The 16,215-nt window shown below is 44.6% G+C and overlaps 1 protein-coding gene across 5 annotated transcripts in view; it reads right to left on the reverse strand.

Annotated features, from left to right (window-relative positions):
- Positions 1-4,320: 4,320 nt before the first annotated feature.
- Positions 4,321-16,215, reverse strand: part of Pbx3 (pre B cell leukemia homeobox 3) — a 200,589-nt gene continuing 188,694 nt past the window's right edge. For 3 of the 5 annotated variants that reach the window (NM_016768.2, XM_006497784.1, XM_006497782.2), the window contains 4 exons: positions 11,041-11,206; positions 9,613-9,725; positions 8,729-8,818; positions 4,321-5,837 (listed from right to left, as the gene is read on the reverse strand). In NM_016768.2, the coding sequence (NP_058048.1) occupies positions 5,745-5,837; positions 8,729-8,818; positions 9,613-9,725; positions 11,041-11,206 (462 nt within the window). In that variant the 3' untranslated portion in view covers positions 4,321-5,744. The remainder of the gene's footprint in view (positions 5,838-8,728; positions 8,819-9,612; positions 9,726-11,040; positions 11,207-16,215) is intronic. The other 2 variants (NM_001290576.1, XM_030248420.1) reach the window with 2 other exon arrangements.

A 16,215-nucleotide genomic window follows, 5' to 3' on the forward strand; every position in this document is an offset into this window, starting at 1 on the left:
GAAAAAACTGTAGGTGCAGAATTATAAAAATTTAATATGCTCCCAGGAAAATGAAAAATGAGAGGCTGTGATCTCGTCTAACACTTTCAAATGTGTTTATTAATTCATGTTTTAAATCATAAGTTTCATTCGGTGAGAGCCATGCACAGCAATAAGCCTGTTTTAAAATATTAATGAATAAACAATATTTCTCTATTGAAATATAACATGCTTCTTTGAACAATGGACCGCCAGTAATAAATCAAAACCAGGAGAAAATTGCATTTCATATTTAATACAAGTTGAACTCTGCCTTTTTATAAATGATATCTTTTTTGTTTAATTGGCGTCAGTTCAGATCTAGCAGATTGCTAATAAAATTCTGGATTTCCATATTTAATGATGCGTACACTTTCTGTTGAAATTTAACCAGGGGGAAAAAAAAAACCCAGCCTTTTATTATTTCCTGAGATGGTACCTTAGGTCTCTGCTAAGGTCTAGCCTGGAGGCCCGGGCATAGCCAGCCTGAGCTGGTGAGTTAAAAGGACAATCCACTTACAGACCCTGACTTGGTAGCTGACTCGTCCTGGTACCCTGACTGCATGGTGGCTTGCCCTCTTCATTGGATCAGTGAGTAATCAGGAGAGGAGAACTACCCCATCCTACATACCACGGAGGCTCACTTCCTCTTTACCTACCTACAAGGTAGGCAGGAGCAGAGTTACCACTTGGCTAGGAAACAGGTTTCAGAGAGGTGCCATGTCCAAGGTCACACACAGCTGCTAAATGGCAAAGTTCAGCCAGGCTTGGAAGCAAGACACATCTGCCCGGTTTTAACAACAATGTCGGTTCAGCGTGAGGAGGAATTTGAGTGTACACCCTTTGCTCTGAGGCAACTTAGAGACTGCAGACCCAGCAGGATTATGTGCAGGGCACATACAGCACCAACACGCCTGACCATACCATAAAAGATAGGCACATAACCACTAAGGAAGCTCATTCATAGGCAGCCCATATGACTTGCCCAAGGACACACACAGCTTGTATGAAACAGAGACAGGACCAGACCCAGACTGTGTCCCTTGGCAGCTCACATTTCTGGAGGTAGGCTCTTCATAGCCACGCAGCTGTACCATCGACCTGCCTGGCAGTGGCCATCAGGTTTCAGGAACAGACTCCTGGCTCTGCACTTGGGCCTGGCAGGAAGCAGGTTCCCTGCATTGCAGTCAAATCACCAGGCAGGGAGCAGGTTACTTCAGGGAGCTGGGACCCAGACAAACTAGGATCAAGTTACAGGCCTGTCATTGGCCTTAAGTTACTATGAAACCCATCCGCAGCTCTATTTGACTGCCACTTTGGGGCTTACCAGTGGTAGACAGGCCCAGAAAGCCCCTGTGCCCAATGTGACAGAAAAGAAACACTGACAGGACCTGGGGTTTAAGATGTGGGTTAGAAGACAGGGAGATTGCTCCATGGGTGAAGAGTTCACTGTGCAACTGTAAGAACCAGAGTTCATAGTCCCAGAATTCACATAGAAGCTAGGCAGGCACGGCAGCCTACACAGAAGCTTTAGGGAGAGACCCTGCCTCAATAAATAAGGTGGAAAGCCATCAAAAGAAGACGCTTGGTGTCAACTTCAGACCTCCACACATATACATACACAGGTAGGTGTAAATACACCTGTGTACATATGAACACCCACATGTATGGAAACACACACACACACCCCACATACAAAAAATAAGAATTTCAGGTTGTGCTCAGACACACCCAGACCTAAAATTTGGCCAAGTGTTTTTCAACTTTTACAGTCCTCAGCCTTGGCGGGGTGGCATCCCTTCTTTGAGCCTTAGATTCCCTTTATGAAAATGGATGGCCATGGTAGCTGCTCTAGTAACTGAGGTGTGATAAACACAATAATGGGGGTGTGTGGTGTTGCCTATGTTAAAGCTCATGAGAGCAAAGGGCAAGAGCCTGGAGGGCTGTAGGTAGAACTGACAAGAATTGGGCAGATCCTGGGACCTGAAGACACCGTGAGGGCACAGAGTTCAGGCACAGAACCTCTGCAGCAATAGAGGTCCCATAGTGGTCATGTCCCAGCGCTGTGCTCGCTCACTGGCTGCCTTAAGAAAGTGCTCTACCTATCACTAGTCATGGTGCCCGGCCTGACCCAGCCCCAGAGCACTGATTCTATCAGTCATCGTTTAACTTGGTGATGCAGACAAGTGACATCACACAATGTGCCCTCATCACATATACCTCAGTACATTCGGATATGAATCACGATTCTTGTAAAGTCTAAGGGGACAGGGAAGGATGCTCCTGGCTTCTTTATCCCAGAAAGGACCTTACACAGAGGCATAATGGCTATCATTCACTGGGGACTCTGTTTCCTTCCACCAGTGGTAGCTGGAAAGTTAGTAATACTGACTTAGATATGAGAGATGTTTAATTAGCAGAGGCCATGTGTCCAACCAAGGTGGTTCCTTCCCAAGGTATGGCACACATTTACACACCCCCCCATCCCCATATCTAGGAAGCCAATCCTGACATGACTTTCCACATAGAAAGACTTTTCTAGTACACAGCCTCTCCAATTCAGAGAAAAGGGACATGGTGTCTTCGTGTGAATGACACCCTGCTAGAAATGAGCAGCTGCTGGGGTGTGGAGGTCCCAGACACTGAGCACACATTCTTGTACAAGCACCTATGTTCTTATTCATCTACCACTGGGCAGGGCCCCTCACTCTGCTGTTATTCCTTTTGGCCCTGTGAGTGGGTTGGTCTTGCCTGTCTTCCCAACACCCCATGAAACACTGGCTTCCAGAACCAGCCGAGCAAGGTCCCAGAGATCCAGCTCCTGTTGGGTGGACTGAGTTGACTCTGGGTCTGGTCTTAACTCACTGTTTGATCAGGAAAGGTGGCTGCTGAAATCTACTCAAAATCTATTGCTGAATCCACATAAGGTCCTTGGGGCCAATGCCCATACGCTCTTCAAGCCTGTAAACTATACCTATTCCTGTGAGCCACAGAAGGCTGGGCAGGAAGACCAATGAGGTATACCAATGTCCCAAACTAAATGGCATGCTCTTCTCCCCCACCCCAAGAGGAGGTAAAGAGCAAGGAGGGAGATTGTACAAACATCTTTTAAGCCAGCAAATTGGAAGGATGGTTCTTCCTATGTAAGTATCCCCAGAATATAGCCACAGACCCTACCCATATCCCTTCCAAGTGCTAGGAACCCCTAGTAAGTTCCACTGAGTGTTTCTTTCAACAGACTGACCCAGGACAAAGCCAAGATGGTCCTTGGGTGTCTGGGGATGCTAAGAAAGATGAATTTGTGTATGTGTATCTGTATGTGATATTTTCACTGGATATAGTTTGCAAAACCACACAGCTCAGGGATTATTTTATGTATAAAGATAAGAAAGGCTAACCCACAAGCTAATTGAATCATGCAAATAATTGTTTAGCCATGGGAGAGATTCCTGTGGGCAGGCTGAGCGCCCACATGAGGGAGGACAGCTGTGGAGGGCAATCTATTTTATAAAGTTTATCTGTACAAAATAACTGCTGTAAGATTAATGGGGGCGGTGGCCCCAGCCCTTGTTCTGCTTGGTTCTACCAGCTGAAATAGGAAAACAGATATATTTATCATAGACATTTGCTGCAACTGATTAGCATTAATCTGATTTCCTGTGAGTCAATTTCCTTGAGATATAGTAAACAGGCCAATTATCTGCAATGGACCTCTTTTATTATAAAGATTTGGACATTAGTGACAAGCATGTATGCAAATATATGGGCTTTATTACAATCTGAGTAACACAAAAATAGCGTCCAATCTGTTAAAAATGTCTAGCTGGGTGTATATATTGCAAACAGAATGTTAAGACAGAGTAGGGAGAAGGGTAAGGGGCCTTTGCCTTTTGATTGGCACGTGAGGCCCATTCTTTCCAAACCTTTGTTCCTCTCTAACTGGCTAAAAAAATAAACAGGACAAAGCTCTTGGTATTCAGAAGACCATCTAGCAAGTTCCAGAACTGCTATTAGGTCAGAGGAACGTGAGTGCCGAGGGTAGCAATCCTGGGGTCAAGGTGGGCCCTGGGTTGTCCCAGGTCTGTGCTTCAGTTTCTCAGTATATAAACACAGGAAGTGAAGGGATGTGAGATGGTCTAGTGAACAGTCTAAGGCTTCACCAGGGACAGCACCCGACAGCTTTACTGTCACCTCCACCTTCACTGACCATGTATCTGCTAGCCCAGTTCCCAGCAAGTACCATCCTCCCCACCCCACGCCCACACTTGTGTTAGCTCAAGGAACAGAGACACACATGGCATGTAAGTTTAATCAGGAAAGCAAAGTTTATTCATGTTTGAAACTACATATAACTACCACAAGGAAGACTTTTCAATCCAGGGTGTGAGCCAGTAGAAAGGAACACGGAACGCTTTTAATACATCAGAATCACCGCCACAAATTATTGTCACGACCCAGTCAGTTTCAGAATCGCATACAATACAAAAAGAGAAGGAGAGGGCCCGCCACACAGGGTGAAATGTACAGTGCTGAATACTGAATCTGAACGCATCACAAGAACCCGCCTTTTTTTTTTTTTTCTTTTTTTCCTTTTTCTTCTGTATGGATTAGTAACAAGATGAAGAACATTCAAAACGCTTCTCAGTATTTACAACAGCTTGGATGATCCTGTGTTAAGAGTCAGACCCAATGTTGCCAATCTTGGCTTTTTAAGGGTTGCAAATGCAACCCTGAGTTTTCTTTTAAAAGATTACAATGTACATTACATTTTGTGAAGGGAAACAAAGAGTTAATTACAAGATGCAAAAAAGATAAGAAAGAGACAAACTACAGCGTGAGTATTGTTCAGAGGTAGTAAGTGAGCGCTCTAAGCTACAGAACATGTTGGGATTCTATTGGTTTGTATGAGTTCGCATGAGGTAATAAAGCTGTGTTTTGATTGGTGGGATGTATAAATACTCTTTTGCTACACTATATACAGCACTCCAGAGAGCAGGGCCTTTCCAGGCTGCCCAGAGGAAGAGCACACCTTGACAAGTCTGTGCAGCACCTAGCGCACACGGTCAAACCCCAGACAGGTCTTGTTTTCACCTCTGTAGCAGCAAGATCTTCATCTTAGGGCAATCTGGATCCATGGTCTCATTAGCGCAGACTCCAGGCTCTGGTACTTCAGAGGGAGAAAGGAGGCCACCAGTCTTTGACCTAATTACAACATAAGAGATGGCAACACAAACATGGCAAGGGAAGTCCTGAAATGCCTTCCTTAAGAAGACAGGCAGACATCGCCTTCCCTCCAAGCCCATCCGTGATATGAGAACGATGATGAGAGCCTGCATGGAAATCCGCAAGGGTTCAGCTTAGGCAGGGTGAACCTTGCCTGCTCTATAATTGGGGTCTAGCATAGATGGTACTTCTTACCCTTAAGGCCAAGGAACTGGCAACTGTGGAACCATTAATGTAAAAGACCCATAATAAATTAGGATGAAACAGTTAAAGAAGTGTCAACAATGTTACATCTTGGCCTAATTGGATAAAGTGCTTTCTTTTTAAACGTGTGTCTTAAGTTTAAATACAAATGATTATGATTCCTTAAAAAACAGGTTTCCCGAGTTCTCTAAGAAGACAGGGTTACAGTAAAGCTGTAGGTGGTGGGTTACAAACGCTTTCCTTCTCCTAGTGCTCCAAATGCGCTTATCAAGGCATGTCAGCTGGGAAAGCGCCGGGGATTAGTTAGAGGTATCCGAGTGCACACTGCCCGGGCCTTCCGTAGGAGAAGTCACAGAAGATGGAGTTGTTGCGTCCTGCCAGCCTCCATTAGCCTGAAAGAAGAGGTACAGTTCAGTGGGTATACGTCTACATATTAATTCCACTCCCCAATTTAGAACACCCAGAACGACAACAGGAGAGCAAAGGCGCATTAGCAAGATGTATTTTCTGAACCCACGTTGGCAGGAGTTGGAAGCATGTGTTAAAGTGGAATTAAATGCATGTGAAACAAATCCATCCTACCAAGTAAAGACTTAGTGATAAATCAGCTTGGTGAAGATGACTTCAACTAGTCCCAGGCTGGCATGGAGCTTGGCCTCTGATCTGCTGGTGAAAATCACCATTCAAAAGCAACCTCTCAGAAGGTACAGTGGAAAGGCTCAAAAAGATGCCTTGGTGCAACCTTACGCTCCAGGAAGCAGACACTTGAGCCAGCTTTATCACTATTCCCAGAGAAGCTGCTCCCATATACACATGACAGCCAGCTAGTGTAACCCTTGGAAAATGAAGGCCGTAATTTCCCTCCAAACAGGAATCCCTCCACAATGAAAATGTATGAACCGTGGAGGGGCACATGCTATTCAAATCGGGATTCCAATTATCTGCAAATGGAGCCTTTAGTTGGGATGGTGCAGCTGCCTGCACCTGCGACTGGCCCTTCCTGCCTGGGACCTGCACCAGCACTAACAGTACTCAAAAACAAATTTGCCTCATGTCTCGCCCTATAGAGGCAATTGCTGAAATCAATGTCTGATCAGATTTCTGCTGTGGCAGACAGCTTGTCGCTACGTATTTTTATGTCAGTCAAGAAGTGGAAGGTGCTGGGCTTGTGAGTTGGGGAACACTGAGCAGAACTGACAGGGCAGGCCTTTTTGGAGGGAAGGCAAAGGTGAGCTGCCTGACACCCAGTCCCTGCAGCTCCAGCCAGCCTTGGCTTCTATACTGCCTAGCCCTATATCCACACCCACACAAGGCCTCTCGGCTCTCTGCCTCCCTCCTGTCCATCTGTAATTTCCCCAGAGGATCCACCTGAAGGTCTATTGGACAAGCAGAAGATCTGCGTGCAGGTGACTGTTTCTTCTCCAACAACAGTTGTGTGTGTGATTGTTGTTGCTTAGTGGAATTGGGTCTGGAACCCAGAGCCTTGAGCTTGTTAGGCAAGCTCTCTGTCACAGAGCCACATTCCAAGCCCATACTGTTCTTAAAGAACTCCTTGTCTTCTGATTCACTGCATAGTTTTGTATATAAAGCCCCTCCAGTCGCTCTGGGATAGTGATTCTTAGCCTTTCTAATGCTGTGACCCTTCAATACAGTTCTTCATGTCATGGTGACCCCCAACCATAAAACTATTTTTTTTCATTGCTTCTTCTTAACTGTAATTTTGCTACTGTTGTGAATCATAGTGTATACATTTTCTGATGGTCTTAGATGATCTCTGTGAAAAGGTTGTTCGACTCCCAAAGGGGTTGCCACCCACAGGTTCAGAATCACTACTCTATGACCAAGAGTTGGGGCTGGAGAGGGGGGTGGGCAGGAAACCTACAGAGCTGGTAGTCTAAATGGAAAAAAGAATTTGCAGCTTGAGATATCAAATTCAGGCTAGAAGAGGAGAAATAGGATTAAATAATAAGTCACGGCACTGTTTTTGAAAGCTTCAGTCATGCCAGGTGGGTGGTGACAAGCCCATGTGTGTTCTGTCTCTGAGACATACCCTCCCCTATCTAAAAGGTAAGCTGTTTGTTTCCCCTCAGGTATGAAAATCTCCTTAGGAAAAGAAGAACTCTTACACAGATCCAAGTCTAAAGATATCCCATCTGAAGTAAACATCATTCCTCTTTTATCCAAATTTATAAACAACAAATGTACAATATTTCTCCCCTGCATGGCAGCTGCAGGAGAGGTTGTCAACGAGCACTCTTTTTTTTTTCCCCCTAAAATAAATTAATCCTTACTCTGGTGGCTTGAGATTATGCACTGTATTATACAACAGCGTCTTATCAAGCCTCATCAGTGAAGATGGAATTCATGTCTGTAAAATGCTGCAGGCAATCACTGCTTCATATTTTATCATGTTGATAAGGATATCGCACATTCTCTGAAGCATTTCAAAACACTTAAATGAAAAAGGAGAAATGCAACTAAAAGGCTTTTTATATGGCTTGTTGTGGGTTATTATGAGTTATTTATAAACCCAAAAAGAAAGATTTGACATTTCAAATGTAAAAGATTTGAGTATTTAATGGTCCTTTTTTTTCCTTTACAATTGAACATCCTCAATCACTTTTTAAGTCATTAATATTTACTCTCTTACAGCGAACCAAGGCCTTAAAAAAGGAGACTTTTCTCCATTCTCCTCTGGTCTGCTGCCATGTGTCCCAGAACAGGGCATTCCTCACACTTTGCAGAGCCGTGTGTCTGTCATTTCCCATCCATGTAAGGGGAGGAAGCAAGGGAAAGTTTGTGAATCAGTAACAAAGGTTTCTCTATCATTAAAGCAGAGAGGTCATTAAGCTCAGGGGTTCCATTTTGCACCCCAGGCCAGCAGTCTAGAATGGGGTTCTTTGTTTAGCATGGTTGCCAATGTGCTGGGCCTCCAAGGTTATCACCTTCACCTGCTCTGTGCTGGGGAATTTTCTTGCTGCTTGATTCTAAGATAAATGACCCGTTTCCCACACGGCACGGCTGCTATGAAATGGAGTCTTAATGGGCTGGTACTTAAATCCCCTCTGATGATAGGACACCAGCCCCTTTGGGCTTCTGTGAGGGTTTCAAAGGACAGCTAGGTAGCAGGAAGCACTGCTCGCCATAAAATGAAACCATAGCAAAGATGCTGCCGCCCCCAACTGCCAAGAAGACGTGAAGCCAAGTCCAGCGACTATTAACTTGTTCATTAGTCACTGTTTCCCTGACACAGTTCCCACAGCTTGCTCCCCAGGGTACTCACGTTTAAGTTATGTGGACTGTACAGTGAGTTTGCTCCAAGGCCGTCACTGTAGCCTCCCGTCTGATTGATAACATGACGGAGGGTATCCACCTAGAAGTGAGACGAAACAGAATTCATCACCTCCATCTATTAAAACATCATCACTTACAAAAGGGAACAATTTGAGTTATGTGTGCCACAAGGGTGGAGCATCTTCAATGAGAGACAAATTTATCAATCAGATCTGACTGGAGGGATTTCAAAGATTCCTTGCATATTTAAACTCACACATCTTTGTTTTTCACACCAGCCAAACAATAGCATCTTCATGGTAATGCAGACTTTCCATCTACAGCAACCAAGTGTGTGTGGCTGTGGGTGAAAACCTACTCACAGATAATGAATGCTAAATCCACACCCCACCTTGTCCCTACCACCAATGCCTAAGGGTAAGAATACTTGCTCTCAGTGTAAAGGACAAGAAAGGGGTTGAACCTGGAATCTACTTTAAGAACTCAGGTTTCAGTTTCTTGACTTGCAAAAATGCAGGAATAAAAGAACAGCATATTCTCTTGTTCATTCTTTCTCTCTCCCTCTTTTTCCACCCCTTCCCTGTCTCAGGCACACACAATCTTCTGTTCTGTCATAACAAAGGCTCCCTCCCCCATCTCCATGAGCTCAAGCCAGAGCCGAATGCACTCACAAAGTTCATCAGCTTTGAATCATCAAAGGCATTGTCCACTTAACTTCTCATTGAATTAAGGGGTGGGCAAATGTGTCCCGTTTGGATGCACCCAGCACAGGTTCTGCATAGATGTGCAGACCACTTCCATAGGTCAGAGCGGGGAGTTTTGAGCCCAAACCCTACCCTGCCAGAAAGGCCCCAGCTGGGGCATTTCTCCTACCTGTGACTGCACATTGGCTCCGACTTGGGACCCTTGGTAAGAATCCCCATTCAGACTCTGCATGTTCATGAACATGTCCCCAGAATTTGGGAGGTTAAAAGAACCAGAAGAACCTGGAAAGGAAAGAGTTAAGTAGCTGAATAACAGCGAGCTACACACACAACCCCCAAAGACCTAGAGGTAGGGAGAGCAAGAGAGGCAGAAGGGAGAGGCATTTCCAGCTTTAGAAGGACAGAACATTAAAGGAGCTCTGGAAGGTCCTGCTACTTACACTACACACAGGAAGAACATTATAGAGGGCGAACCCAAATGAAAAACCAGAGACAAATCAAAATAGACTGAAAGCACGCAGGAGCTGGCCCTAGCCTTGTTTCCATTTCTCTCCAGACTTAGTCAAAGGAGCTCGTCAATGCTGCTGTTTTGGTGGAGAATTACCTGGAGAAGACACAGTTTTCTGACACTCTCTCCTAGCTATAACACTTCCTTTCCCATTAGAAATGATGGGGTATAATAAAACAGACAGCCTTCCCTGGACTTTTAAATATATATATATTTAAATCTCCCTAGAAAGCCTCCAAGACCCTTCAACTCTTCTACTGGGCTAGCTGCACTTTTCGCTGCCAGCCAAGTTCCCCATAATTTAAAGACATTTCTTCAATCTCTGTCATAAATGCCACAGAAAACTTAAATAGAATGTTCTGTGTAAGGAGTCAAAAGTAGTGCATTTATAGCCAGCTGTGGCGGCACACACATGCAATCCCACCTATGCAGCTGAGGCAGAGGAATCACAAGTCTGAGGCCAGACAGAGCTATAAAGTGAGTTCAAGGCTTTCTTGGACAATTTAATAAGACTATCTTAAAAGGGGGGGTGGTAATTATGTAGATCAATGGCAAAGGACTAAGCTTTGCTTATGCAAAACCCTGGGTTCAATCCTTACTACCACAAAAAGCAAAACCAAAAAACCCATCTCCTTATATATAAGCCCAGCAAGCCACATGGCACAGATACAGGTTGCACCTCGAGCCTGAAGTCAAGAACACAGGAAGCACAGCAACATCTCAGCCCAACGTTCAGCTGCCCAGCAACCAGCACATCCTGCTGCTTCACTCTGACAGATCACCAATAACCCTAACGGGATGGGCAGCACAGTATATGATGGACCTTTGTCTAACTGCTGAATTAAAGGCCATGACTGGTATAATGGTTCTAGAATCTACAGGAGCAAGTGGCACTGACTGTGAACAGTGGGTTTACCAGCACAGGCTGTGGCCTTATTTATCCATCTCCAGAACAAGCCTGCAAGCAAATGCAAATCTCCCGAGAGCCCCACTGTGCACCCAGTAAGGCTGAAGCTTCAGAGTCTGTGGGCTGGGAGGCTGTGGCAGATGCCTGTCTGGCTGAGTAGGGAGTGAGCAAGCCGTACTCACCAGAGTTTGGCGTGGTGGGTGAGTTGGTCTGGTTGTTCTGCACGGCTGCAGCCACTGCATGTGCGGCTGTCACGGCTGTTTTTGCAGCATAGAGATTGGCCTCCTCTTGAAATTTGCCGATGTTCTTCTTGTACCTGATTCGTTTGTTGCCAAACCAGTTGGATACCTATCAAGTACAGGAACATGAAATAGGGAGGGTAGAGAAGTCACGAAGAAAAAGCCAAACTTCAGGTGCTTACTCTGGGATAATAAGAAGCCTCTAGTTGACACAGTGCCCTGCCTGCCACTTCGTACCACATAGGTAATGTAAAATGGTTTTAGGGGGTTCACTTTCCACTTTGGCATAGTCTTTTGAACGCTAATGGAAGAACATTGTTTCTTGGAATTGGTCATGAGAACACTAAAATGGTTGGGAGTACTGCTCGTAAAAATACCCAATTGTATGTGCATCAAACATAGTAATCAGACTACTAAAAGAAGCTGAAAAGCTACTGGAAACATTTGTTAAATTAGGTACTAAGAAGCACACTTGAAAAGAATGACTTATTGTTCTTTTGTGGACCTGAAACAATTTTGGCAGCTATATAGTAGAATCATGTTTGGTCTGCTGAAGAGGGACATCAATTAATAATGGATGAAAAATCCCTTTGTCTCCTGCCTTGGAAGACACTGCACATCTGCCAAGATGGCTGCTCAGGCTCTGCCAGTGACTGTGTGGGAAGCCTCAACCTGAAAATTCAAGCCATCTCCATAAGACCAAAGGCAAATACAGAGGAATGGCTGATTCCATAAGGCAGAACAGAGGTTTTTTTCTTTTTCTTTTTTCCAAACTGCTTGTGATGTCAGCCAGTACAAATGTGAAAGAGCATGTTGGCAGAAGGCTGATTTCATCACAACTCATAGACAGCAAAAGAAGAGCCCAACACTTAGCACTTGGATTCACACAATGTACCCAGATACCTGTAGTCGAGATATGTAAAGAAGCTAAGTCATATAGCCATATGTAAGAAGGCATGCCCAATGCTGTTGCCTAGGAGTTTGCCTCCTAGGCTACAATTTAAGTAACAATTTAAAAATATTCCCAGGAACTGCCTGTTAAATCTAGCAGAGAAACCATTGGTGTGGTATCAGCCATTGCTCTACCCTAGGTATTATCCAGAAGAGCTCCTCAGGGGCCCTGGGCAGAGAAAAAGGAATGGGATGCAGTTCAGAGCCCTCCAACCCAATTTTCTACAGTGGGCAGCCCTGCTGGCCACTTCTGCCAAGTCTTTAATTGCTTTGGAAATGGTGCTCTCATTCTTCAACTGATGGCACTCACCCTCCTGGAGAAGGCTAGAAAGCTCTGGCAAGGGCTCCCTGAGAGAAAGACAGCACTGGCCTTACTGTTGCCCATATGCTGCCATCAGAGCACTGAATACACACACGTGCACATAAACACACATGAGCACACTTGAGAGGACCCAGGCTGCAGCACAGCCTCCTCAGAAATATAAAAAACCCACCCCAAAACAAGGTGGTTGGCCAGGCCACTCAGTTATCCTCAGGCAAGGCTTAGCCTCTCAGCAATGCCAGCCATCCTTCCCAGAAGTCATTCTTCTCATGGACTCTCCACATTTTATTCCAACACCTGCCTCTTCTCTCTCTCTCTCTCTCTCTCTCTCTCTCTCTCTCTCTCTCTGTGTGTGTCCGTCTGTCCGTCTGTCCTCCAAGGCTCACCTCTTGATCCTTTTCTCTTTCTCCCCATCCACATCCCAAACTTCCAGTGATCCTCTCTATGTGGATGTCTCTGAGGTTTCTCTTTCTATTCCTAACTTTTATAAAGAATGTTAGATCTCAATGTTTAGATTCTCATAAGACCTGCCATAACCTCCAGCACATCTGGTTTAAGTGGAAGGAAAGGTGCTTCTCCTCTTTTCTCTGTGCTCCTACAATCCACATTTCCAGAGCTGTGGTGTCCACAGCAGAGTCCATGGCTCCATCCTTGGATAGCCTTGACTAAACATATACTTTATTCTGGACTAGAAAAACAAAACAAAACAAAACAAAACAAAACAAAAAAAAAAAAAACAATCTGCTCTCCTTCTTATGCACTCTTACAAACTGGCCGTAATTCTGACAACTAGAAATTCAGGAAATGAGGTCCATGTGCTCAGCCCATCGGTCTCAGGCCCTCCTGCCTGCCACCGACTTTCCCATCTCCCACTCTTCCAATGGCAGGCCTGAAGTAGGTGTGCACAGGATGACCTGGCAGGCAGACATTTTGAAGAAGAAATAGGTAGAGTCTGGCCAGATTATCTGGAGCTGGATGAAAGGGTAGAGACGTCAAAATATTGATGTGGGGCTCATGCCTGGAGCAGGGGCAGCCTTCAGAGGGACGAACCTATCAGAGAGCCTTATGATCCCTTCCCAAAACAGAGTTATGACATTCTGAAGATTAATTTATTTTATGTGTATGTATGTACACCTGTATGTATTTATGTGCACCTCAATGAGAAGGTCATAGAGTATCAGATCTCCTGAAATAAGAATTAGAGGTTGTTTCAGGATGTAAGGTCCCTCATGTGCATGCTAGGAACCAAGCCTGGGTTCTCTATAAGGACTCTTAACCACTAAGTCATCTCTCCAGCCCCAAATTATGTCATTCTAAAACCAGAAAGATAGGCCTGGGGTGTAGTGTTGTTTGGTGCTTGCCTGGCAAGCACAGAGCCCTGGGTTTCATCCACAGTACCACTTAAACAGGAGTGGTAGAGCATATACACAATCCCTGCATTCTGGAGGTAGAGACAGGAAGATGGGAAGTTCAAGGCCAGCTTCCAATGCTTAAGATCTAGTCAGAAAGAGAGAGAGAGAGAGAGATTGAGAGGAGGAGAAGGGAGAAGGGAGAGGAGAGACAGGGGAGCAGGGAGAGGGGAGAAGCGAGAGGGCAGAGGGGAGGGGGAAGAGGGGAAAGAGGGGAGAGGGGAGGAGTGGGAGAGGAGAGGAGAGGGGGGGAGAAGGGAGAGAAGAGAGAAGAGAAGAGAGAAGAGAGAAGAAAGGCAGGCAGGCCACAAAACCAAAAGCCAACTAACCAACCAACCAACCACAACCTCTGAAGAATCAAGATATAAATAGTACCCAAATGTTCAAGTTCTGATACTGATTGTTAAAACAAATCCTCTTAGAATCTCCCCACCTTCCACAGTTCATAGTCTCAGCTTAGGAGACACATCTCCAGCTGGCAGGCACATGGCTGCTTTTATATATAGTAGCCCTCTGGCTTTCTTGAGTTGGCCATTAGGCTTTAGAAAGAGTTAAGTATTGAATATATTGTTTACAGTACAAAGGGAGACAGTCCTGGTTGAGGCAGAATCTGGCATTTCTTACCCGTAATGAATGAAAATCCCCCCAACTCTGAATGTAGCAACAAAGGCCCTGTCTTAGAATTCTCTCCTTCTCAACAATTCTCTGTTGGATTCAGTACTTTGTAGTTAATATTACCTTGACAATCAGAGAAGCTATAATACATTAATGAAACCTAGCCTAGAAAATCAGATTACAGCTTTATTAACAGTTTCATAATTGAGGAATCTCTACCATGGAAGGCCTCATCTCTGGATATGTAAGAATCCTCTGTTTATGCACACCCCTGGACCAATCAAACAACAGTCATCACTAATAAAGGTTTATTTAATTCTCACAGTAAAATTTTAATATCACCAGCAGCCTGGGGAAGCTTTAGCAAGTGGGTTTGCTTGACATCAGATCGTTTCCATTCTGCCAGTCCCAATACTTCTTAATCTTTAATATCAAGGCAATTAAAATTAATGGCCACTCATCTGCAGCTACTGTGGGCAGTGTTTCCTTGACATCAATTGTTTGATGGGATTACCTAGAGGTTAAACTAACAAGCAAGGTTTAATTGGAAGCAATGAAAGAAGCAGCAATCATACGTTATGTTTAACCTGCATAACCACATTTAAATGAATATCTAGAAATGTTAAACTATTTCTCAAATTAAAATATGCACATCACACACATCCTGATATCACAGATTGGGGTACCATGGCAATCAGCTAGTGAGTTCACACAGCGCAACCCAGAGCAGTGTAATTAATATAGAAATTGACACCTAAATTCAGAAACGGTTTTCATCTTTTAGAAATGGATACAATTACTTGCAGAAGACCCACGGTTACTCAGTGGGAAGCACAAAAGTTACAGGGCACGTGACCCCTCATGCAACAGAGCTCACAACAGATCCAGGCTGCTGAACGGGCCACTAAGGACAGCCTGCTCTACTGCTGAACTGTGATGGTCTGTACATTGGTCCCTCAGTGGAAACAAGCAGGAAATTGGTAAGGGGAAATGGAATACACTGTCCTGTTCTCCTCTTCTGAGTCTCACATCAATGATTCACAGCTCTGGCTGTGAGAGGGGCAAAGGACCAAGCAAGAATTTTAAGATTAATTAAAAATGAGAATAAATACAAAGGCACTTTTCTACTGACACTCAGTGTGCCTGGCCCCAGATAGAGCATCTGGAAGTCAGAAGCAAGAAGGGTACCTGGAAACTTTCTGCCAGGCCAAGTGATAGGAAAGCCTCTGGTCTCTTTTATATGCTATAACGATCCGTGTTTCCTGTCTACAGCCTGCAGATCACCACTTTAAAAAACAAAGCTGTTTGGGGGTTAGAATAGTGTTTTTAGCTCAGTGGTGCTATGTGCAAGGCCTTGGGCTCAGTCCCTAGCATCAATGATTTTACTGGCTGGAAAGCTCTTCAGCTTCTCAATAAGGCTTCCCCTTATCCTCTCACTTTGAACTTTCAAGTCAAATTGTCACGTCAGATGCAGGTTTGGCCATATGAAGGCTAAATGGTTAGGGCCCACATTCTGCTTTCACATCTATGTTGTTGCTTACAAGCTGAGTGACTTTGAACAAGTTGAGTCCCCTCTCATATAAAATGAGTGTGATAGCAACACCTTCCTCATAGAATGGTTGAGTGTGTTAGTGGTCTAGGCACATGCATTATCTGATCACTATTAGCTATTACTATTCTCCATGTTTTATCAATGAAGGAACAAGACAGCTAGACCATTCACAAGTTGACCAAACCATACAGCAAAATGTGATTGATCCAGATTTCGTTGAAGGATTTCCTATCAGCATTTTCTGTTTTTCTGAGAATGTTTACTGAGCA

Source organism: Mus musculus, chromosome 2 (assembly GCF_000001635.26).
Source record: "Mus musculus strain C57BL/6J chromosome 2, GRCm38.p6 C57BL/6J".
Classification (NCBI taxonomy): Eukaryota; Metazoa; Chordata; class Mammalia; order Rodentia; family Muridae; genus Mus; species Mus musculus.